This window comes from Cupressus sempervirens, chromosome 7 (genome assembly GCF_028749045.1).
Source record: "Cupressus sempervirens isolate cs-2001-9-10 chromosome 7, ASM2874904v1, whole genome shotgun sequence".
In the NCBI taxonomy this organism is placed as follows: domain Eukaryota; kingdom Viridiplantae; phylum Streptophyta; class Pinopsida; order Cupressales; family Cupressaceae; genus Cupressus; species Cupressus sempervirens.
Genome location: NC_143124.1, coordinates 883,321,913 through 883,348,520, shown reverse-complemented (window position 1 = coordinate 883,348,520; position 26,608 = coordinate 883,321,913). Strand labels below are relative to the sequence as shown.

Sequence of the window (26,608 nt, the reverse complement as noted above, 5' to 3'; positions counted from 1 at the left end):
AATGAAGAATAATGGAACCAGTAAAGAATGTTTTCAATCATTGTTTTTTCATTGATGTCAAACTTGCTACTTGTAGGAATGACAATTGCTTAAGTGATCAAAATACTATCATTTGGTTGATTGTCAAGGAGATGGCAATCAATAAGATGTAACTAGAGTACCTAGAGAAAGGTTGAAGTTATGATGTTGTAATGAAGTATAAGGATTAGCTAAGCCATTGATGAAATGGTGTATTGATGACATACTCTAAAAGGTTGGAGACACTAAGACATATCAAAGATGTAAGGTCTAACTAAGTCATTTGTAAAGCCTAACTAAGTTCATTAGAGTGAGTCGAGCAAGCTAGTTAGAGCCAAGCAAATTCTCAGTTGAAGTTGAGCAAGCTCAACTTTAGTGTAAGCTGAGTAATTATTTAGATGTCGAGTAACATAGAATCCTTCAAATGTCAAGTAGCAAAAAAAGATAATGGATGCCGAGTAAGTCTTCAAGTGCCAAGAAAAGTAGAAATGCAATAGGTGTCGAGTGCCAGTAAAATAACAATAAAAGTTGAGTAACACAGAAGGAGTTGAGTATCAGTAAATCTATGATGTCAAGTTGCTATTTTATTTGTTAAGTCAAAGAATCGCTAGATCAGTAGTGATAAGTTTGTTACATCAAATTTTTTGAATTAGTTGGATGATAAGGATGTTGAGTAGATGTCACAGAATTTTAGGTAAACCATGCAAACCAATTCAAGGCAAATGCTAATGGATTTATCATGAAGTTTCTAGAAGAAACAATTTGGAGGGAAAAAAATACCATTTTCTCAAGATCAAATTACGATTTGAGTCGGAAATGAAGAACATAGCTTCTTTATAAGGAGTTATAGGTCAAAGATCAAATGCGCATGTATGAGAGGGAGTTGTTCATAAAGTATGGTTGTGCGAAGAAGCCAAGAGGAGTAAGAATAGAGCATCAAGACTCTGAGTTGATCAAGTGACCATAGAATGCATTGACATAACAAGTGGAAGAACTCAAGGAGATAGATCTTGAAGGGTGAACAAGCTGTCAGCACTACAAGGGAGGAAAGCCAAGCAAAGAAAAGAATTGAAGAGTGATATGAAATCTACATAGTTAAGGTTGCAATCTGTATTAGGTCAAAACCCTTCTAATACTCTCTTCCCATTGTATTAGATATTGAAATCCTATATTGCTAGGTTAGGTTAACAGCTAGGTGGATTAGCCTCAGGAAAAGGATAAAGAGATCCCCAAGAGAAGGATAAAAAGATCCCTAGGAGAAGGATAAAGGGATCCTCAGGAGAAGGATAAAGAGATTCTTAGGAGGAGGATAGGAGATCCTTAGAGAGGGATGAAAGATTCTTTTGAGAAGGTGACTGTAAATCCCATGGACTTGGGTGAGCCTAATAGCTCTATGTAAATCCTTTAACAGGGTGACATTCCAAGTTGAATGTTCTTAAGTCCTCTAACAAGGCACACTCCTAATAGGGTGTAGAAATCCTTTAATAGGGTCACATTTAATAGTATGATGTAGCCTTTAATAGTGCATGCCTTTAACAGGGCAGACCATCAAAAGTGGTTGAAATCAATTGCACAATTATTCTGTAGGTATCATCCCCACCCCAACTTTACTTTCTTATTCCTGGAGGGTTTTTGGGTCATTAAAATTCTTTGTGTTATGTTGTGATGCATGTTTACTTCTCATGATTGTTTAATGTTTAATTGCATGCAATATAAGAAAGAAGAAGGATAGCACTTCTAATTCATTCTTGTTTATTTAGAAAGTTTTAATTGGACACCATTGTACCTTGGATAACTGATTCACCGCCCCCCCCTCTCAGTTATTCTAAAGAATTCTAACAGAAACAAATTGGACATCATAGAAAATATGACACCTGAGAAATATGCATTGCAATATAAACATCTAAAAATCCCAATTTGACAATTATTGAAAGCACCACATTATCAGTGCAAATGACAATAATAATAATGTTCCTTTGACTAGATTTAAATTTTATTATGTGTGCCAACTAGAAACAATGGTGGAGTGGTCATGTATGAAATCATATTAATAAACAGTTCTCTCAAGCCTATAAACTATCAACTATCAAATGTGAATGTAAACTAATCTATCTCTCTCCCTTATAATAATCTTGTGTGAATGGAGTTTCTATCACATAGTTACATTTCATGTTGGTACATACATTTCTTCTTTTAAGCTTGTCAAATTTCAATAGCCCACATGGTCATAAATTTTTTAGACTGCACAATTAGATAGCCCACATGTCATACATAATATTAGACATGTGCATTTGTCTAACATCTAGTGATATAGTAAAACCAATCCAAAATTTCTTCTTCCAAGTGAAGAGCATGTGAGTTAAACTAAATAATAGGGAATGTGTTACTAAAATCCATGAACTATGCAATGATAGTCTCCACATACTACTAAACATATTAGCAACTAAGATGCTTATATGAAGTCTTCCTTTTCTTGTTTGGTCCAATGCTTGTTAGATGATGAGCTCAAGCTTAGGTTGATAAATCAGCTCTAGATGCATGGTATGGTTGTGAAGTACCTAATTGAACCACTTACTGTTGAATAGCATTGGGTGGAAATGAAAGGGTCACTCCTATTTTATTGTCACACACTCAATTTAGTCCTTTTATTCTTATCATCTATGAAAATTTACAGTATAATTGATGGTTAATTACTATCCCCCACTCTTAAATATTTTATGTTTACTATTAGTTATTCAACTTTTACTATTTAACACTTTTAGCTTAAAGAGTGGTATTTAAGCCATTGGATCACTATCTGAAACTAATGGGAAATCAGTATGAAGCTATATAATGGGTATAGATTGGATGATTTCATTTAGCTATGGCTATAGGAGAAGTGGAGATGATCCCACCATATTGTTGTGGAAAACTTGAAATTGCATTGCTTGTTGTTGGATAATGCAAAATTGGTTTTGCATGTGGGTGTCCTTTTGCATTGGCTTGATTATATGTATATAATGGATAGACAATAGGAGTGAATATCATTCCTTTCCCTGGATACATTTATGCGTACTAAGTTGCTTCATATGGATTGTAATAGTTTTTCATGTACATAGACCATGTGTTGTAAGCCAAAAATAATATATGCATTGTGCTTAGGTTCTCATAATATAAGAAAACCCTCAATCTCACTTTCTCTTCATTAATATTTCCAAGTCAATAGCTAGGGATCAGTTGTGATTAGATGGAGCATAATTGGGAGATAAGATCACAACATGAACTAAAGCACTAGGAATTGCACAAATTAGAGCTTGGGAAATGTAGTATCCCACTCAAATAGACATTTTATCTAGAAACACTTTGAATCCTCTATTATCAACACTATTAAAGAGTAAACTTGCAATATCTTGCTTTGTGTCTTTTGCCTAGTGATTAATGAAAACTTGATTCGATAGAGCTAGAAGAAGATAATATTGGGATCAAATAGTGAGGGTGAAGAATGAGAAGAAATTCTATTGTCCATTTGAAAAAATGCTACTTAAGAAATAAAGCCATGCTTACTGGACCCCCTATAAATAGAAATTTGTTTCTTGAGAAACATTAGGGATGTTTGAACTAGACACCATATAACTAGAACTTGATAATAATTGCATAAACACTAACTTTAAATAGTTGAACGAAAAAAAGTGTGTGGTGTTTCCTTTTGATGAAAAATGTGGGAAAGTCATTTTGAATCCTATTGAATGAAAAATGAAGCCACATGCCATTTTTTCCTTATCGACGCAAATGAAAAGGGAAAGTGTTGTTGATTTCTATAGTTCATAGTTGTCAATTGGATGTTACAACTCTATAAGTTCATTGTAACAAGTACATGTTGTTTTTGGATCCACATTGTGTTTGATAAAAGCTCATTGTAATAAGCACATGTTATAAGTCAAAGTGTGAATTAAAAATAGGTGCAAAGTCAAATCTCATACAATTCAATTCAATTCAAAAATAGCATCCAAATAGAGATTTGTGAAATTGTTAGTTTAAAGTAAAGACATACAACACACTAAATTGAATCATAAGGATACTTTTAGAATTTTCAAAAAAGGAGTAGCAATAATTATGTGTTCTTTGGATTGTTTGGTTTTATAGGAAACTTTGGCAAGAAATAAGAGAAAGTACTAGGTGAAATAGGATGTTCTCTTCTACAAGTTGTCAACATGACATCATAATATCATTACAATAGCATTGTAATGGGTCAATTAGCTAGGGATCAGTTGTGATTAGTTTGAAGTGGTTGTGGGGAGATAGATCATTATGATTTTGGTATGCCATGTAATGGTAGTTAGTTTTATTTTAAAATCAGCTTTGATTGCAAATTGAAAATTGATCCTAGAGGGAAATAGTAGAGAATAAAAATCTATCTGTCCAATTATAATGGAGGATATGTAAAAGAGAGGAAATAAAAAACAGTTTTGTATTTTTATATATTTTCAAATTGTAGTTTTGAGTTGTTCTTTTGGAAATTGATTTAATGACAATAAGATTTAGTGACTAGTGTTTTTGGATTGTCGATTATTGATTTCATTAGAGTACATATTTAGGTTCTTGAATTAAATGTTACACTATTTTTCTTCGGTCAGTTGATTGCTAGCAATGTAGATTTTGTTCTAGTATATGTGCAATCCTATCAATTTCCTTGGAGTTTAAAATAAAGGAAAGAAATCAATTTTAAATTAATTTGTGAATGTCTCTTGGTATGATTACTAGGTCAACTAGTGTCTCCATATTTTGCAATTAAAAGATTTGAAAGTTCTTATTTATTAAATGGTATAATTTACCAACAATTTTAGACCTTTATGGTCAAAAGAATGGGCAATTTAATAGAAGGAAACTGGTATAACTGTACTTTTCTGCAATCCCTTTTAAATTCAATGAGATGTTCATTATTATTTAATACAAGAATTCTTCAACTTTTACATTCAAAATTTCTTTGATATGTGCATGTTATGCATCACACCATTTATTTCACAGATCTCTCCTAGCCAAAGATATGATTCCTCTCAAACATGTAAACAAAATCTAAATGCATTGTTTATCATTTATCAAGGAATTTTTTTATGTCAACCACAATATGCATATTAAACATGATTGATCTAGAATTGGGGACACTAGTCATAGAGTGAGGATAAAGAATTATAGGGTCAAATAAAGAATTATTGATCTAATCTAATAAAAAAAGTATAAGAGAGAAGACATAAGAAGCATCGGCTTATCCCATTCTGTAATGGCCGCCAATTTTTTTTAATAATTCAGCAAGCCATCTCAATTGTGATGACTTGTTCCAATGGATAGCCTATGTTCCCATGACATTGCCATTCCATACCCATCACACTTGCAATGAACTTCTTCAATGGATATCCGTTGCTCCCATGCCATTGTTATTGCATACCAATTGCACATGTGATGACCCTCTTTGATAGATAGTCATTGACCCTACAACACAACTATCACAATTGAGACATCACACTAAAAACTTTAGCCATCACAATTACGATGATGTTTATCACAATTGAGAGAAATTTAAGATGGACTCTTGCCCTTTCCTTCTTCCAACTTATGACATCATCATCTATCATAATTACAATGGAATCTATTGTTGTTGCAATTTGCAATAGAAAAATTTTGACACCAATCCAATGGGAGCCAATTCATGGTACTGTCGCTTGGGTGATAGGTGAGCATCACAATTCAGGCCCCAAATTTACTAGTGAAATGAAGAAATTGCCAAAAAAATTCAAGAGCTCTGAGACCTAGGCCTAATTAGGAAAAGCATTAGCCCATGTATAGTCCCTACTATTTTAGCACCCAAGAAAGGAGGAACTTGGAGACTTTAAACTGATTCGAGAGCCATTAATAGAATCACCATTAGGCATAGGTTCCCAATACCTAGAATTGAAGACCTAATCAATAGTTTAGGGAGAGAAAAATATTTCACCAAGATAGACCTAAAGAATGGCTACCATCAAATCAAACTAAATGAACGAGGTGAATGGAAAACAACCTTCAAAACTATAGAAGGTTTGTATGAATGACTTGTAATGTCATTTGGTCTGTCTAATGCTCCATATACTTTTATGAGGCTTATTAATGAGGTTTTGGAAAATTACATTGGTAAGTTTGTTGTTGTCTATTTAGATGAAATCTTAATTTTAATTAAAACTAAAGAGGGCCATATCAAGCATTTACAAATTGTTTTTAAGAAATTGCATGAAGAAAAGATAATGATAAACATGGAGAAGTGTGATTTCATGAAACATGAGCTAGTCTATCTTAACCTTGTTTTGTCTCAAGGTAACCTCAAAATGGATCAAAACAAGGTGGATTCCATTCTTATAAGTCGGCCTACTCCCAAGACTTCCATAGATGTCACAAGTTTCCATGGTTTGGCCCAATATTATAGGAAATTTATTAAGCATTTCAGTGGTATATGTGCTCCTATGTTGGAAACAATCAAAGGAGGAGTGAAGAAAAAGTTTCATTGGACCCCACAAGATGATCATGGTTTTAAAACACCCAAGAAGAAGATAGAAGAACTGCCTACTCTAGTGCTTTGTAGCTTTGAGAAACTTTTCTTAGTGGAATGTGATGCCAGTAATGTGGCTATTGGGGTTTTTCTAAGCCAAGAAGGAAGGCCAATGGCTTTTCATAGTAAGAAGCTCAATGGTGCAAAGAGGAAGTACTCTTCCTATGACCTAGAGTTTTATTATCTAGTCTAAGCTCCAAGGAAATGGAAGTCCATGAAAATGTAAGCAAGACACTAATTGAAAATGCTGACAAACTGAAGCAAAAAGTGTATGTATCCAAAAGGGATGCTCAGTTTCAAGTAGGGGATCTTGTGATGGTGTATTTGAACAAAGAAAGGTTGCTAATGGGGGTACCACACAAGAGGATTGGGTCCTTGCAAAATACTTGCAAAATATGGTAAAAATGCCTATAAGGTTGACCTACTTGAAGACCTAGGGTTGTCACCAATCTTCAATATTTTAGATCTAAGTTCATACAAAGGACTTGTTTAGGATGATGATTAGAATCTTTAAGAAGTCACCCAAGATGCAATAGACCTGCAGTTAACTCCTACTCCTCCTCTGACAACAACTAAGATACTAGGTTCAAGGGTCTAGAAGAAGAATAGGGAGAAGGACTACATGGAAGACCTTACCAAATAGATTGGCAAGGATGATGCTAATGCTACTTGGATTAGAGAAGAAAACATCAAGAGGTTAGGTATTGATTCCATCTTACTGAGTTCATGGATGGATTGATTTCTTTTTGTTTGGGGGAGTATGGTGCAAGAGCACCTAGTCAAATCTCCTTGTCTTGATTTCTAGGTTTTATTTTGGCATGTATTGGCTCTAACCAAGTTAGGAGTGTGTGTTTAGATATTTAAAGGTCTTGGTTGAGTTTTTTCCTAGGTGGAGTTGTCTAGGTTCAATCCACTATAGGTGGTTTTGTTCTGTTGCTTTAGATTGTCTTTTGAGTTAGGGGTTGTGAGTCTTATGCCCTAGAAACCTAAGAAAGGTGTGGTTTTGAGCTATTTTTTCCTATATGATGTTTCTACATCCTTCTACATAGGTTGGAGACTATACCTTGTCATTTGGAAAAAAGTTGAGGAAAGATGTCAAATGAGGAAAAGTTGTCAAATAGGTAAAATTGGTCTAAATCATGTGAAATGATGTTTTAAAGGATAAATCATGCCTAAATATCATAAGTAATTCATAATGGGAAAATTTAGAATTTCCCAAATAAAGGAAATCAAAGTTTCTCAAAAATGCAAAAAGTTGTCAAAGTTGTTAGCAATTTTGAAAAGTTGCTTGACAACTTTTTGATAGGAAAGTTGCATACACATGAAAGAGGTTGATGGTTATCCTAACTATATATAACCTCTCTAGGAAGTTATCAAATCATGAATTGAGCCCATTCCAAGGGTTGGACATTGTAAGAAGGAAGTTTTGTTATTGAAAACCATGAATTTGACTCCAATTTTCACAGTTTTTCGTGTTTTGGATTGCATGTTCACAATAATGGATTGAAGCTTGAATTTTTGCATTAGATTATTAAAGTTTATATTTTTCAATTCTTTTTTTTTACTGTTACTAGTTTTTAGGGTTTCCTTTGAGTTTGTTTTGAAAATATTTTTTTATATACTCTATGTGCTGGTCCAGTTGTGTTAGTTTTTACAAACATGGCTCCTCCATGAGTTCCTACCATGGGTTCATTATGGCCTTAAGGAGAATGAAGTGGGAGCCAATGTACATTATGTATATAGATTCTTGGGCTCTAGAGATTTGGTTAGCCATTTTTAATGTGATGCCATAGGCAAATCATAGTCACTTAGGGAATCACAATGCTTTCAAGAGGATTTTGGAGGCTTGAATGTGTTGGAAAGTTCAAACCAAGAGTTGTGAGATGGAGTTGCTAGATGCAAGAGGAGAAAGTTCCAAAAAAAGTTTTTCTAATGCTTTGAATAGACCTTAGGTAATGCTTTCTTTCCTAAATTGAAACCCTTGATTATAGGCATAAAAATTATTTTTAGGTGTATGAAGAGCTTGGGGACTTGAGACCCACAATATTTTAGGTTTTCCAAAAGGATACTCGAATCCATGATTTTTTTGCCCCCTCACTCAAAGAAATTTGAGGTTATAGTCCAAAAACCCAAGTAGGAGGGCTAATTCAATTAGGCATGTTTTTTATAGTTTTGGAGTAAATGCAAAAAACTTGAGGAAAACTTGTGGGATTTGAGTCTAGAAGCCTAGGTGATGTCTAACATCTCATGTATGAGCCCTTCACTACATGTACTTGAGGAAATGGACAAGATTGGTCATGAAATTGAAGTTGGCAAGTTATCTTGTAGAGGCATTTAGTGTATGGAGAAGAAAAAATCCTTGGTGTAGCTATGTAGTGAGTAGTTGGAGGATAAGATATTGATCCTCTAGAGGTTAGGGTACTAAAGTAAACCCTATTAGGCTAAGAGAAATCTTGAACAAGTCCTAGAGAAGATATGGACTGAGCAAGCAAACTACCTAGTCTTATATCAACACTACCTACCCCAACATAGCAAATATGGCCACCCATCCTCCTTGATTTATTTTGACAATTTATAAAATCTTGACTGAGTGATTACAACTCTTCATTCATCACCATACTAATAAATACTACAATATAATTTAAAATGGGTTATATGATAAAGTTATAACCTTGTGCTGAAAGATAAATTTTTGTAAGAAATCAAGCTTGAGAATCAATTCTTGAACTTGGTTTTCAAATGGTTGCCCTAGATGTTTTTCTTAAGTAATTATAGGCTTATTAGATATTGACAGAAAACTCTTAGAGTCTAGTTTTGAGATTTTTCATTTGTTTCTATCCAAGTGTTAGTGGGTAGGAATTAAGTTTTCTAATCGAATGCTAAATACTAAATATTTTTTAATGCCTTTGATCAATATAACTAGATCATTAGTGTTTCCTATCAATCAATTTTTTTGTGCCCATATTGGTTCTTGTAAGATATATCCTTATGTTTTTTTTGTAATTCACATTTCAACACTTTATTTCTATGTAGAAAACTTGTAATTCTTCCCAATTTTTATGCTCCTTCAAAAATTTAAATATCACAATAAAGTATATGTTTGATTGTTAAGTTATAATCTATTTGGTAGAAAATATAGATCAATTAGCATTAGAGCCACTTCTTTCATGTTGCTGCAGATTTTGAGTTGTAATGAAAAATCATGTCAAAGTTGTTGGGATTAAAGATAGAGTAACTGAGATGGGGGTGAATCAGTTACTAACAAAAATTAATCCATAGATCCCTTAGATGTCTTAAAGATCTAGTTACTTCTAATACTTGGTAGACAAATGTTTTTGATTAGATAAATAGGTTTTACAGGGATCTTGAAACCCAATAGTTAAAACATAAAAAGCTGATAATAAGTGTGAAAGCCAAGCCAAAAAAGTATAAGTTCAAAGGCTGATAATAAGCATGAAGCCTAGCCAAAAAGTAGAGTTCTGAGAAAAGACTAGGAAAAAAGACAAGTAAAACCATGGCCTAAAGCCATACCAAAAGCTAAAAGACAAAAAAAAACAAAAGAGTAGGCGAGAGTTGTTCCTCGCTCTTTCGCTCCAGCTCTTGCATAACTTGAGTAGCCTCGAAGGCTAGTTGGTTCTCCTCCACTTCTAGCTATTGCACCCTTTGGTCCCCCTAGTCTTGATCAGGAACAGTGTTGTCCTTTGCGGAGTCATCTTCCCTTCTGGCTTCATCCCTGTCTTTTCCTTCCTCATCATCCTGCATTTCTCTATCTTTGATCCTGCCCATAAGAGAGATGATGTTGTTGTTAATGGAGCTTAACAAAGAGAACATCTAATTTGCAAGGTTGTGACTATAGTTCTCCAAGTTGTGTATCCTTCTCTTCGCCAAACTGAGCCTGTCAGCCAAATCCATCCTCATGTTAGCATCCATCCCTTTCCTTGTTGCCTCAATATGTCTCACCTATTCTTTGACCTCCTCCAACTTTGTAAACAAATGTTGTAACTTGGTAAATTAAACTATTACTTATCTTCAAGCATTCATGCATGTAACTGAAAATGAAAATGAACACAAGAGACACCAGATTTAACATGGAAACCCAATATAGGAAAAACCACCAAGTAACTAGTCACCAATTTTTCAGTCTTTTGAAGTGAGCACTGTTAGGAGCCAACCCTGTTAAAGGTTACAATACACATTGTTAGGTGTGACCCTGTTAGAGGATTTAATCACCCTATTAGGAGTGGCCTTGCCAGAGGTCTTTAGAACAATTCAACTGAACTGTCACCTTGTTAGAGGATTTACAAAATGGCTATTAAACCAACTCTCTTAAGAGATTTGAAATCACTGCTATAATGGTTAAAAAGAAACAATGAATTAACCTGAACAAGATGCAATTGAATTTGCTGACTATAGGTCTCTATTCAGCATCATTAGATCCTCCTTGATCAAGTATAGCTTTGCTGCTCCTCAATGATCTCTGATCATCCTTCAAGTTCGCTTCCACAATAATCAGTCTTCATATCACATTAATTCCACACACACTTCAACTTCCCACTTAGAATTTGCAAATTGACCTCTTAATTATACCATTCAGATTGTCAAGTCAGCCCATTTTCATGTTACATTTACCAATAAACCATACATCAATCAGCTACAAATATTACTCTAAACAAATAAACCTTATCTCATAAAACAATGAAATCCTTTACTGGCCGACTCTGCTTGGTAAATACTACTTCTTGAAATTTCCTAAGTTAACCTTCTTGACTCGGTTAACATTGCAATATCTATAAAATCCTTTGGCTACCGAGTTTACTCGATAAGAACTGAATTCCTTCATGAGAGCTTGGTAAGGACTGCTTTTTCCACATTTCCTTTGATGACCGAGTGAGCTCAGTAAGAACTATTTCTGCCACATTTCCTTTGATGACTGAGTGAGCTTGATAAGAACTATTTCTGCCACATTTCCTTTGATGATCGAGCGAGCTCAGTAAGAACTATTTCTACCACATTTCATTTGATGACCGAGTTAGCTTGGTAAGAGCTATTTACTCGGTAGATACTGTAAATTTTCTTTACTAACCTCCTAGGCTTGGTAGATTCTGTCATTTTGCCTCATTGACCATTTGAGCTTGGTAGACTCTATTCTTTGCCTTACTAACCTTTTGAGCTTGGTAGACTCTATCATATGACTGATATGACATTTGTGTGACATCAAAGACAACACACAATTGAACAATTGTATCCAACAATCTCCCTCTTTGACATTGATTGCAACACAACATGTCATAGCAAAATAAAATTTGAAAACAAGTATTTTACTGACAAAATACTTCACTTTCTACAGCAAACTCCCTCTTTCATAATAATCTCTCCCTCTTACAAAAACTCTTATTATTTTGTAAATTTTAGAAAGTAATGACAATATACTCTCCCTCTTTGACAACACATGCCAAAGACAACTCAAAACAATTGAATAGCATTGTATCTGATGTACTAATTCATATGCAATGTCTTCATTGGTTTATTGCATCAACTGATAGATCTTCAATTCTGTTCCTGTTGATGCATCACTAGAATTGTATTTTAGTGAGCTTTAGATAGGAGAATGACCCCTAACTTGCCTCTTAGATACAAGAATGCATCCTTAGGTAAAGGCCTTGTGAATATGTCAGCAATTTGTTGCTTTGTATGGACATATTCCAATCTTATTTCCTTTTCTTGCATCAATTCTCTAACAAAGTGATACTTTATGGAAATATGCTTGGTATTTCAATGCATCCCTGGATTCTTGGAGATGTTAATTGCACTTGTGCTATCAAAAAACATAACAATAGGTTATTTGATTTCTTGCTTCATACCTTCCAATAATTGTTTGAACCACACAATGTTGGAGCAATTTACTGCTACTACAACATATTCAGCCTCTGTTGTGGATTGAGATGTACAATTCTGCTTTTTGCTTGTCCAAGAAAGAAAGCTCCTCCACTTGTGCTCTTTCTATCATCAATATTTCCTGCCCAATCTGCATTAATGAACACCTTTAAATTTAGATTTTCTCCAAGTTTATACCATAATCCATATTCTTTAGTTCCTTTTAAGTATCTCATGGTCTTTTTGATTGCCATCATGTGATTTTGTTTTGGTTTTGCTAAGAATCTTGCTACAATTCCTATTGCAAGGGCAATGTCTAGTCTTGTGTGCACTACATATTGCAACTTTCCAATCATAGATCTATACAATGTCTGATCCATTTCCTTTGATTCATCATCCTTGGTAAGTTTTAATCCAGTACACATAGGAGTCCCAACTGGTTTGCAATCTTCCATACCAAACTTTTTCAGTATCTCCTTGATGTATTTAGATTGAGTGATGCAGATGCCATTCTTACTCTGTTGAATTTGAAGACCAACAAAGAATTTGATTTCACCAAACATTGAAATTTCAAATTCCTTGTTCATTTTCTCTAAAAATTCTTTGCAAAGATCATCATTTCATGTGAACAAAGTATCATCTACAAATATTTCTGTCAAAATAATCTTATTATCTAGTCCTTCCTTTATGTACAAACTACTGTTGTCATTAGTTTTTTGAAAACCAATCTGAATAAGATAGTTATGCAATCTTTCATACCATGCTCTAGGGGCTTGTTTCAGACCATATAATGCTTTATGCAATTTGCAGACCATGTCTTTCTTGTCTGGATCAACAAAACCTTCAGCTTGTTCAATGCAAACCTCTTCATCCAATATGCCATTGAGAAATGTTGACTTGACATCCATCTAATAAACTTTGAATTCTTTGAATGCAGCATATGCAAGTAAGGTTCTGAAACCTTCCAATCTTACAACAGGAGCAAAAGTCTCTCCATAGTCTACACCTTCTTCTTGAGAGTATCCTTTGCATACCAGTCTAGTTTTGTTCCTTGATACCTTACCATCTTCATTTAGTTTGTTTCTGAATACCCACTTTGTTCCAATCACATTTTTGTCTTTGGGTCTTGGTACAAGAGTCCATGTTTTGTTTTTCTCTATTTGTTCTATCTCTTCATTCATAGCTTCAATCCAACTCGCATTACATCTAGTGTATCTTTGACATTTCTAGGTTCAAAATTAGAAAGTAAACAAGTTCCTTTCAACCAACTTCTTATCATTGTTCCTTTTGATTTATCTCCAATGATCTGATCTGGTGCATGATGCTTTCTAACATACTTGGCTAACACAGGCTCCTTTTCTTTTGAACGACTTGTATTGTTATCCTTCTATGTCTCAACTTCTAGTTCTAATTTTGGTTGCTCGAGCTTGGTAGATGCTAACTTGGTAGCTTTTGTTTGCAACTTGGGTTCTTGCAGCTCAGTAGGTACTGACTCGATTTGAACTTCTTATGACTCAGTTAATGAGGACTCTAGAGTTGAGGATTCCTGATTAATAGGTATACTTGTCATTATATCAAGTTCCATGTAAACAAATCTTTTGTAGTCTTCAGGTTATTTTTTGCTTTCTTCTTATGTTCTTTATGCAAACTCATCAACTTTCACATGTGCATTTTCTATGACTTTGTGAGTAGATAAGTTCAAACATTTATATGCTTTGCTTTTGCAAGAGTATCCCAAAAATATTCCTTCATCACTTTTTACATCAAATTTACCTTTTCTAGATTCTTTCAAAATGTAACATTTGCTTCCAAATAATTTTAGATAACTTACATTGGGTTTGTAGCCATACCACAACTCATAGGGTGTTTTGAATGAGTCTTTTTTCAGCTGTACTCTGTTTAAGGTATGAACTATAGTGCTGATAGCTTCCTTCCAGTATTTGATAGCAATGCCTTTCTCAATCATTAGGGTTCTTACACAATCCATGATAGATCTGTTCCTTCATCCTGCTATTCCATTTTATTCAAGAGTTCTAGGTGCTGAAACCTATCTTTTGATTCCCTTTTCAATGAAAAAGTTATTGAACTCATGTGAAATGAATTCACCACCTCTGTCAAACCTTAAGCATTTCAGTCTTTTTCCTATTTCCTTCTCTACTCTAGCCAAATACCCTTTAAACTTTTCAAATGCTTTTGATTTCTCTCTTAGGTACATGACAGTCATCATTCTTAAATAATCATCAACAAACAGAATGAAGAATTTTTCACTAGTATAAATTTCAATGCCAATAGGTCCACACAAATCAGTATGCACAATTTCTAGAACTTATTTAGTCTGATAGTTCTTTCTTTTAAAATTAGTCTTTCCCATTTTACCAATTTAACAATTCTTGCGTAGACCAACCTTAGGTTTCTTTATGTTAGGAATACCTCTTACTTTCCTAAATTTAGTAATCTTTATCAAGTTGTCAAAGTTTACATGACATAACCTCTTATGCCATAACCAAATTTCTTCAATTTGAGCAATGAAACATGAACACTCACCAAGTTCAAGATAAAATAAGTTACCTTTTGTTTGAGTGCTTGATCCAATCAGCTTTCCTTTGCCATCTAGCAATCTTACTTTTCCATGCATAAATTCTACTTTGAATCCATTATTGAGTAGCTATGCCACACTCAAAAAATTATTCTTTAGTCCTTCTACCCAATATGCATTATCACATACAAGTTCCTTGGTTAGTGAGATTCTTCCTTTTTCTCTTATACAACAAGGTTCATTGTTACCAAATCTTACACTGCCATCATCATAGTCTTCAAAGTATTCAAACTTAGTTTTATCACCAGTCATGTGATGAGAACAACCACTATCTATGATCCATGTATCATTTATGCTCATATAAGAAATGAGTGCCATTTCTTCATCATTATCAGACTCATCTTTCACAGCAATGTAGACAATTTCATCTTCTCCTTCATCATCAAACACATTAGAATCTTTAGCCATGAAACATGTTTTCTTACCTTTATCCTTGAATGATTTGAAGTCTTTCTTGCCATTGTACTTGAGACCTTTCTTCTCATCTTTGTTCTGCTTATTTGGGCACCTAGTTGCAATATGTCCAATTTCTTCACAAGAAAAGTAGATTAGAGGAACCTTACCTTTGTATTTCCCTTTGCTTCTTGAATATTTTCTTGCTAGTAGAGCTTAAACCACCTCAAGATCACTGTTTGAACTTTTTTCTGATTCTTCATCACTGTTTGATTGTAGATCCTTCATCTTTTTCCCTTTTTCTTTGAGTGAAAGCTTGGCTTCAAATGCTGATTCAATGTTCTTGACAACTGGAACATAATTGTCATAGTTGTCTAGCTCAAATGCAATCAATCTTCCAACTATGGCCTCTAAATTTATTTTATGATTTGCCTCACATCTTCTTTCTTGAGTTGCAGAGACTCTGATTGCATAAATGGGAAGTAGAGTTCTAAGAACTTTACTTATAATTGTCTCATCATTGATATCTCCTCTATATGCTTTGATTGCACTAACACATGCTTTAACTCTTTCAACATACTTTGCAATGTTTTCATCCTCTCTCATCCTCATTTGATCAAATTGTCCTCTCAAACTTTTTGCTCTAGCTCTTCTCACATTATCATCTCCTCCATGGATCTCTTTTAGCTTGTTCCACATTTCAAAGGCAATTTTTCAATCCTTGATGTCATCAAATTCTTCATAACTCAAAGCAGATGCTATATCTATCATTATGTTGTTGTGAGTCTTCTTTTCAAAAATATCATTGATAGCTAATGTACCAAAAGGTTCTTCATATTTTTCATTGAGGTACTTTAGCCCTGTATCACTAATACAAGCTAGATGAAGCCTCATCAATCCTTGCCATGCTGAGAAGTTGTCCCTGTTAAGTCTTGGAATTTCCCTTTTGTAAGACATCTTGATCTTTAACTTAAATCCTTGAAATCTTTTCCTGTAAGCACCAAAAGCTTTGATACCAATTGTTGGGATTAAAGATAGAGTAACTGAGAGGGGGAGGGGGGGGCGGGGGGGGGGGGGTTGGGGTGAATCAGTTACTAACAAAAATTAATCCAGATCCCTTGGATGCCTTAAAGATCTAGTTACTACTGATACTCAATAAAAAAATGTTGTAACTTGGTAAATTAAACTGTTACTTATCTTCAAGCATTCATGCATGTAACTGAAAATGAAAATGAACACAAGAGACAATAGATTTAACATGGAAACCCAATATAGGAAAAACCACCAAGTAACTAGTCACCAATTTTTCAGTCTTTTGAAGTGAGCACTTTTAGGAGCCAACCCTGTTAAAGGTTACAATACACATTGTTAGGTGTGACCCTGTTAGAGGATTTAATCACCCTGTTAGGAGTGGCCTTGCTAGAGATCTTTAGAACAATTCAACTAAACTTTCACCTTGCTAGAGGATTTAGAAAATGGCCATTAAACCAACTCTCTTAAGAGATTTGAAATCACTGCTACAATGGTTAGAAAGCAACAATGAATTGACCTAAACAAGATGCAACTGAATTTGTTGACTATAGGTCTCTGTTCAGCATCATTAGATCCTCCTTGATCAACCATAGCTTTGCTACTCCTTAATGATCTCTGATCATCCTTCAAATTTGCTTCCACAATAATCAATCTTCATATCACATTAATTCCACACACACTTCCACTTCCCACTTAGAATTTGCAACTTGCCCTCTTAATTATACCATTCAGATTATCAAGTCGGCCCATTTACATGTTACATTTACCAATAAACCATACATCAATCGGCTACAAATATTATCTAAAAAAAAAACATTATTTCATAAAATAATGAAATCCTTTACTGGCCTACCCTGCTCGGTAAATACTGCTTCCAAAAATTTCCTAAGTTAACCTTCTTGACTTGGTTAACATTGCAATATCCATAAAATCCTTTGGCTGCCAAGTTTACTTGGTAAAAACTGAATTCCTTCATGAGAGCTCAGTAAGAACTACTTCTGCCACATTTCCTTTGATGACCAAGTGAGCTCAGTAAGAACTGTTTCTGCCACATTTCCTTTAATGATCGAGTGAGCTCGGTAAGAACTATTTCTGCCACATTTCTTTTGATGATTGAGTGAGCTCGGTAAGAACTATTTTTGCCACATTTCCTTTGATGACTAAGTTAGCTCGGTAAGAACTATTTACTCGGTAGATACTGTAAGTTTTCTTTACTAATCTCCTAGGCTCGATAGATTCTGTCTTTTTGCCTCGTTGACTATCTAAGCTCGGTAGACTCTATCTTTTGTCTTGCTAACCTTATGAGCTCAGTAGACTCTATCTGATGACTGATATGACATTTGTGTGACATCAAAGACAACACACAATTGAACAATTCTATCCAGCAAAAGTATTACAAGAAGAATATTGATATTTTCTAAAAGATATTAGGGAAAGTATTGTGAGACAATAAAGATCCTTTAGAGGAAACCATTTGATAGACATATTGGAGTTATAGTTTGAAACATAAGATAGAGTTATTATTCTAAATTCCTTGAAAAAATGAAAATAACAATGGGTACTAAAGATTGGGTCATATTATAAACCCAAAAAGAGAGTAATTGACAAAAAGGATGGACCAACCCCTAGTGAAGAAAATTGGACTATAAAAGAGACATTCAAACACATCCATGATCAATTTTTAAAAAGTAAGTAAAAATTCAAGCTAGTGATCTCATAAATCTAATTGTTTAGCATATTCAATTGAAATTGTAAACAAAATAAAAAATAATTTATGATTTTTTTAAAGATGATTGGAAAGCAGTGAGAGAAAAATCTAAGCTAGTAGCTGTAGCTTATAGCTCTCCACCTTTCTCATGCATTCAAATCTATAGTCCTATATATATTAAGAGCCACTAATTTTATGAAAAGATTTGAATTATTCCTATTAAAAAAAATTATTGTCTTTGTAAGACCCCTAAATCCTTAAAAGTATATTTTGAATCTCTCCATGGTAAAACACACTTCAAACCTATGAGAATAGCTTGTGAGAGCCTTGCCAAAATATCTCTGATGACTTGGCCACTTCCCTATCTATTGTTTTTGCTTGGATGACTTCCATAGTCACAAAGTCAAGAAAGATGACTATGGAAAGTAAACTAAGTGAGACCTTGAAATTTCAAAAGGTCAAACTTCACAAGCATGAGATCAAGTGTTTAAGCTCTTAAATCATTGATCTAATTTTTAAGGAGGCATAATTCGAACTGTAGAACAATTTCAAAGTAGATAGATTTATGAAGCTTTCTATGAGTAGGATAAGAAGAAAAATGTAAATACATATGATAACTACATTATATTTATATATTGATGTTATGTAATCATATAAATTATTATATATGCAATGGAGAGGAAAAGAGGTTATGTTAATTTGATAAGAAAAAAATATCCTATGATTTGCAAAGGATATTGGAGGGAAATCAAACTATTCTTAATTGGTGTTACGATATCTTAAGATTTGGAAAGGATATTGGAGTGCAATCAAACTATCCTAAGTGGTGTGATAAGACTCATTAGTCAATAAAATTGTTTACAAAGTGTACACCAAGGTGTATTTATGTGATAGGTTGTTAACTAAACATTTTGAAATATGACTAGTATCATATGCATATGTTAAACTTTCCATGTGACTAGAGTTGTACTAAATGTTGGATCCATGTATCATGCTAGTTTGTTGGAAAAAAATCATGTAAATTGAACAAAACCATTTATTAATTTCTTATTGAGGAAAACTTTAAATATATTTAGTGTAGGTATGTGTGTTCCATGTAAAAAACACATAAATTTTGAAGCAAGCATTGATAATGTTTTTTGTCAAAGTTGAGGTATAGATTCTTGAATGTTTATGTGGTACTCTTTTATTAAGCTATACAGATTTACCAAAATTGATGCTTTTGTAAATGTATGCGAAACCAAATTCTACCAAAGTTTCACCCATTTACATAGTCTCTTCACATTGTGTTACACATGCGAGAGTATTGTGTCATTAGACACGTTGTCTTTGAATTGTTATATAAGGCCACACATTGTGCAAGATTGCAAATATATTAATGTGTTTTGATCTACAACTATGATACATAAGACCAAAGTCAATCTAACTTAGTATTCCTTTTAAATATGTTCCCATTACAAAAATAATCTAACTTTAATATTTATCAATGTTCTTATCATAATATTGATCATTCTTATAAGAGAATAGTTAAAGGTAAAAGATAAATTCAACCATTCTCTTATGTCGAGATGTCACTCTCCTCATATTATTGGTAGCTCTTATAAGAAGATAGATAAAGTTAAAAATAATCAACTCCACCTACTATTCTTTTATGTAGATTGAGATGCATGCTTCTCTACTGAATAATATGAAATGTGAACATCAAGAAGAAGTGCCTAAAATGTCATCTTTTCTTATGCGAGATCAAGTAAATTTAATAAAAAAATTAATAAATTTTATCCAATCTAATAAAACTAAACCAAAAGTTTTTTTACTGTCGTAAATATACAAAGTGCCACTTGTCCTCCCATGCAGTAAAGAGAGGAGATCATTTCCGGATGGCTTAAACATCATAAACTAAGGCTTGATTCCTAAGCTAAAACTATTAAATAGTCAAAATTGAATTATTTTTCCAATCTTAATTTCTTACTTAATGTGTGATGTTTAAGAGTGACCAATAATTTCATCATGCAGGAAATTTCTCTTATTAATTTTTTTCCCACATATTAGAAAATGTACTGACAAGTATATGTTTCAGATATGGATCATCGATGCCATAAAATCTAATGATTTCAAGAAAAGAGATTTCATCATCAATACCATAAATTCTGATGAATTAATTGTTTTCCAGAGCAACAACAGTTTAGTGTTTGTGAAACTTAAAACCTAAGATTCTGAGATACAATAGAATTTGTAGTAAAATTCAATAGGCGCAACAGACTGCTCTCCAATAAAATATCATTTTTCCATCACTCTCCAACTTATTATTAAAATTGCATTTACACGACTCAGTAAAGAATCAATCCACAGATTATGATTATTCTTATCTAATGCATTGTAAAAGCATTTGCAGCTCCCTATCGCACTATATAAGTGGAAGGACGGAAAATTAATTCAACCAAATAGAATTCAGTGCTTGCTATCTCAGAATATAATAATCTTTTGTAATGGAATTTTTATATATAATCCTTATATAGATTCCACCTCTCTTGCTAATCAAGAAATATTCTTTTATTGAGAGGGTGTGGCATCCATCTGTCAAGCATTGAAATATTGATTTTTATAAGACCATGAGATGCTTCTGATATTATTATGTTTATTATTGCTTTATTCAGCGAATATGCTTCACATGCTTTGTGGTGAAGCATCTCACATACAGAGAGACTGGTCTAAAGTCTAATGCTTGTCCGCAAAGGGATAGATCTCATAGCGCAGGGTGCAGCTGCCCATGAAAACCTGAACACCGAGTCTTTGGGCGCAGCAGTCAAAGAGCTCATCAATTCCCTTTGAAAGGCAAGCCGCACAGTCTTTCGTGGACATATCTCGCCAGCACATCTCCATTCCATAGATGGTCACATCTGAAGAAACAGCAGACGACCCCAAGGCGAACTTTATAGGGCTGGCGGGAGCCTTGCTCGACAGATCTGCCAACACGTCTTTAACGACAGCATTAAAGTGGGCGTCCGTGTCGTTCTTGACGTTGACGAGGCCATACCAGAAGTTGGTGTCCAGAACGGAGAGAAAGGTGTAATTCTCGTAGCGAAGGAAGCAATGCTCTAGCTGGACACGAGCGCCAATGGCGTTTGGGCAGTCGCGGCGGACGACCTTCACTGCCTCCGCTGAACACGTGGCGCATTCGGCGGGAGACAAATCTCCTCTGCACTGGAGGCGACCCGACGGTTGATTCCCATCAACGGAAGCGCCGAAGCCGACGTTGGCTGCTTTCTCTGTCAGATTTTTTAAGAGCTCCCCCAGGTCGGTATCAAACTGTGAGCCGTTGGAGTACTTCTCCACATTACATGCTGCGTATATCTCGCCCTCCTCGTCAGAGGACTCAACCAGAACGACAGAGGATATAAGTAGAGCCGCCAGATACAGCGGCACTCTTGTTGTTGCAGTCGCCGAGAAATACATTTTGGGAGATTAGACAGTAGAAGAAGCTATGGTTCAACACTAGGAGCAATTCAGCATATTATAAGGAGGAGACTAAGTGGATTCTGAACGGGCAATAAGTGACGTCGTTGTTGCATACCTTTAAAATTCGAAGAAGCTTCTAAGCATAATTCGAACCCGTGACGAAAGATTACGCGGGATTTTCCAAACTTGATCCTTGCCAACGTGGCGAACTACGTGCGCCGTCAACGCTTTTGCGTGGACGGCTTGCAAACTCAGAACCCATTTGGGTGCTGAATTTGTTATTCTGAATTTGTTCTGTTTGCTTCTACAAAATTAAAACTTGAATTGAAGTTGAAATTAATGAGCAGGTGATTTGTGATAATCTTTTAGGTTTGAATATTGATAAATTTATACAACCACTAACGAGGAAACATTTTCACATCGAAGACCATTGATATCTGCAGCGACTTCCAATATGCAACATTGTTCATCTGATTAGTAGAGATCGACATTCATCCAACCTGATCTGACATTGTTCCTTTGAGACATCATTGTTCCTTTTAGCGCTACCAATGACAGCATCTCTTATAATCCTCGTCTAAACATAATTGCTCATTTATCAACAGAACTTCATAGATTAACCAAACTTGCATATGAGAATGCCTATTTGGTTTCTCACCTCACAAAATGTATAAATTTATATATATTCAAAGGAAAGTGGATTGATAGATCACTACAAGTGAAATCATCTATTTTTCTTACTCACAGAGCATAAAACTTAACCACCAATGAATCAAATGTCGAATCCATTTAAATAGCATTAAGTCTGCATACACAATATTGATCAACAAGGATGCCCATTTATTATTATCTATATTTCCTTGGATGGTTTGCATATATCACACCTACACACACAAAATTTGCATGCATTTAGGATAAGAATGCAAGAAAATGATGCCTTGCACTACTTCTAAGTAGGTTTTAAAAAATATATTATTAATAATATTATATAACCACTTATTTTAGAAAATGTGTACAATTTTGTTAAAATTATTACAAAATATTATTAATATTAGTGCTTCTCTCTAGTTTTATTTTTGATCTCTCCCTCTCATTCTTTCCTTATATCTCCTCTACATATATTTATCTCTACTAATCTACTCCCTTTGTTCATCTCTTTATCTAACCCTTCTCTTCTCTACCTATCCCTCTCCTCCATATTTATCTCCATCTTCATCTTTGTCTTTCTCTTTATCATTTTTTCCTTACCTCTTCATCATAGTATGGGGATTCAATTGGTGAAAATGTGCAACCTTCAAATGAAAGTGACTAATGAAATGCTAACTTATATGAGGGTAATCAAGCTTCAAGCTCGGGAAGAACACTTTTGAATCCATGTAGAGTATGAAATGAGTGGCCACAATCTATTCAATGGTTGTCTTGACATTTTAAACGTTCTCAACTATTGATAGAACTCTTGAGAACAACTTCTATAAAAATACTTAATATAAACTACTTGGATTAAACTAGTAACTTCACCTTTATGTAATAAGCATGGCATAGAGATATAGCATAAATCTAAATTAGATAGTAAATAAATATATTTAGAGGATCTAATTTATATATACTTCTCTTCCATTTTATATTTTTTCCAAATTAATCTTCAATATATTTTCAGGTAAACACAAAGGTGTGATTGCTAATAAATAATTTACTAATATCTATATATCTTCTGGCACATAGATAGTTATATCTATTGTCACTGTATATTCTAACAATCTTCTTTTGTTACTTTAAAAACCCATCTAAGAATATTATGAAGACTCAAGGAAAATTTCTGCAACACATATTTTGTTAAGGTCAAACAACGATCTCACTTGTTGTTTTATTATTATTCTTATTATTATTACTTTATTTGGCGAGTACGTTCCCATGCTCACCACATATACAAAAAAGAAAAAGTGAGTCGCATAACTGGGGGAAAGTCTTAATAGTGCTTGGTAAAGTCGTAGGTCTCATAGCGCAAGGTGCAGCTACCCATGAACACCCGAACACCCACTCTTTCGCTGCAGCAGCCAAACAGCTTCTCAATTCCGTTGGAAAGACAGGCCATGCAGTCTTTCTTGGACATATCTCGCCAGCACATCTCCATTCCATAGATGGTCAAATTGGAAGAAACAACAGACGATCCCATGGTGAACTTGATAGGGCTGCCAAGGGACTTTCTTAACAGAACCGCCAAAAGACTACGAGTGTTATCATTAAAGTCGACGTCTGTATTGTTATTGACGTTGACGAGGTCGTAGATGAGATTTGTGTCCAGCTGCGAGAGAAAGTTGTAATTTTCATAGCGAAGAAAGCAATGCTCCAGCTAAACCCGGGCACCGACGGTGTTGGGACAGCCGCCGTGGACGGCCTTCATTGCCTCCTCAAAACATGCGGTGCAGTCGGCGGGAGACAAATCTCCTCTGCACTGAAGCCATCCAGACAGCTGGTTCGGCTTCCCGCCATAAACCGAAGCGGCGAAGCCCGCGCACGCTACTTTCTCTGTCAACGTTTTAAAGAGCGCCCCTAAATTCCTATCAAATTTGGAGCCATTGGAGTACTTTTCCACATTACATAGTGTGTATATCTCACCTTCTGTCGATGATGACACAGTCGTAATTGTCCACAACACTAGCAAAGCCGCCAAGTATAGCGGCATTGTCTTTGATGCAGTCGTTGAGAAATGCATTTTTGCTATTTTTAGAAGAGAAGATGTGCTTGAATGCTATGAGCGATTCGGCTTAAAGATAGATCGAAAATGAGCGGAGTATGAACCAGCTTTAAGTGCACCAAAATAATTGACTTCAATCCATAGAATCTTCAAATGTGCAGCTCAAATCCAAAGAGTCGGTGCCTTGCTGTGTCAAAGCTTTGCCATCTCCATGGGCTTTGCTAAACATTTCACATGGATCGATGCCCACCACTATCCAGTCGATTTTTTCATTCTATAAAAGTGGGACTAAGGTTTGACTCGCTGATTGTTTTGACTTGATCAGGTTCGGTATGGTTGGCATCTCACCTAAAGTTATCATATTTGGGTATATCTCATTTCAAGCGTATACTGTTAGCAAAGCCACACCCTCCACCCCCTCCTTCCTAGATTCGACTAATGCGGAAATCTTAGCTGCTAGATGAAGCATCCGCTAAACAATTTGACCCAGAACTACTTGCCCTACCAGTTATTTTTATGACGGTTGATTAAAATATTAGTCTAGCTTTTGAAAAAGAGAAGTGTTTTATTAGTTTTCTGGAAATGATTGTGTAAGGTTTTTTGTCATCAAAGTTTTGGATCATTCCACATGATCCATCATCACGATGCAAGAGAGTCAAGGAAAAATGAAATGTGGATTGCACACCCGAATTAGTGTTAGACACAGTCAACAACCATGCCCATGCTGTTATAACTGATTAGAACCAGTCAAAAATCATATCTATGCTGAACTACCTGTCGTGCCACACATTTCCTGTAAAATTGGGAACAGATAGAAATGACTTACTTGATACTAGGTCATACAACATTATCGACATCTTCCTCTAGAAAAATCTGTTATTAATGCCCTTATATCATAGGCTCTCTATATATAGAGACCATTGCATACGTTTGTAAGCAATCAGTTTAGTGAATAAAATATGCTTATCTATTCAGTGTTTATTTCTTAATATAGCTGTGTACTATTTTTATATTTCAAATTTCATCATGGTATCAGAGCCTAGTTTAGCCAGGATCAGCTGGAGATTCATTTAGAAATTCAGCTAGAAATATTGCTAGAGGGTTTTGTTGCAAGCAAATATATTGATGGAAATGGTTTGTTTGTAGGCTTGATATATTTTTGGAGTGATAATTTGTTGCAGGGCTGTTATGCTTTTGGAGTATTGCTAGATTTGTTTGAAAGCTGATTTTTTTGCTAACATGGGTTCTTCAAATGAAGTTTGGCCTATCTTTGATGGAAGTGGTTTTGCAGATTGGAAGATTGCAGTCAAGGATGCTCTAAGAGAGAAGGCTTTATGGAGGATAGTAAATAAAGAAATTGGGGAACCTCAACAAACTGATAAAGAAAAAGAGTTGTGGAAATATAAGTTGGAGCAAGCTAGAGGTATTATTGGTAAAGCTTTGAGCTCCAATCTAAATAGAAGATTTGTTGATATTAATAACCCAATAGAGCTATGGGGGACTTTAGAAAAAGATTATAAAGATGCAGACATTGCTAGCATGTTTAGTATAGAAGAAAAATTGATGAATTTAGATCCATCAGATTTTGAAAAAATGTCTGATTACTTCAATGAAGTTACTTTTTTAAATGCTCAACTAAAAAAATAGGTGCTAGATATGCAAAAAAAGATTTTTAGTTGATTGCAATGGTTGAAAGTAAGCGTCCCCAGCCATATAAAGTATTTAAGGAATCAAGGAAAAGGGTTCTTTAACTAAATCCCAATACCCCCCAGCAAAATTTTGATCAATTTTACAAATATGTTTTAGATGAAGAAGTTCAACTTATTAAAGAAGGGCATATTAAGAAGAATCATGCATATATAGCCAACAATAATTTTTTAAGAAATGATGGAAAAAATAATTGGAAAGGAAATAATAAATTTCAAAGCAATGAAGGTTCTAACCATTTTTTTGAAAATTATGGTGCAGAAAAGCAAGCTGGAAGAAAGCCCTTTATTTGTAGGTATTGTGGAGGCGCACATGGAGAAGTTTTGTTTGAAGAAGAGGAACATTGAAAGGCAGCAATATAAGCCCAAGCAAGAAAGGTTTAAGGATGGAAAGAAGGATAAACATAGTTTCATAGCTATCTCTTTAAAAAGGCAAGAGAAATCAAATGAGGAGGTAATTGCTACACCCAAGAGTAAATCTGGTGTTAAGGGGGGATAATTTGCTTTAGATTCTAATAAAGAATGGATTTTAGATTCCAGGGCATCATCTCATAGATCTTTGTTTATTGATTTT

At 34.5% G+C, this 26,608-nt stretch overlaps 1 protein-coding gene and 1 pseudogene across 1 annotated transcript; both read right to left on the bottom strand.

Annotated features, from left to right (window-relative positions):
* Positions 1-20,773: 20,773 nt before the first annotated feature.
* On the bottom strand, positions 20,774-21,668 carry LOC149550310 (antimicrobial ginkbilobin-2-like protein). Its single transcript, XM_089795069.1, has one exon. It carries the CDS (start codon positions 21,628-21,630, stop codon positions 20,893-20,895), a length of 738 nt encoding a protein of 245 aa, XP_089651195.1. The 5' UTR covers positions 21,631-21,668; the 3' UTR covers positions 20,774-20,892.
* Positions 21,669-23,599: 1,931 nt separating this feature from the next.
* Positions 23,600-24,346, bottom strand: LOC149550309 (cysteine-rich repeat secretory protein 38-like; annotated as a pseudogene).
* Positions 24,347-26,608: the final 2,262 nt, after the last annotated feature.

Bases quoted from the DNA above. Each gene is read 5' to 3' on its own strand.
- LOC149550310 (XM_089795069.1), bottom strand. From the start codon at position 21,630: ATGTATTTCTCGGCGACTGCAACAACAAGAGTGCCGCTGTATCTGGCG.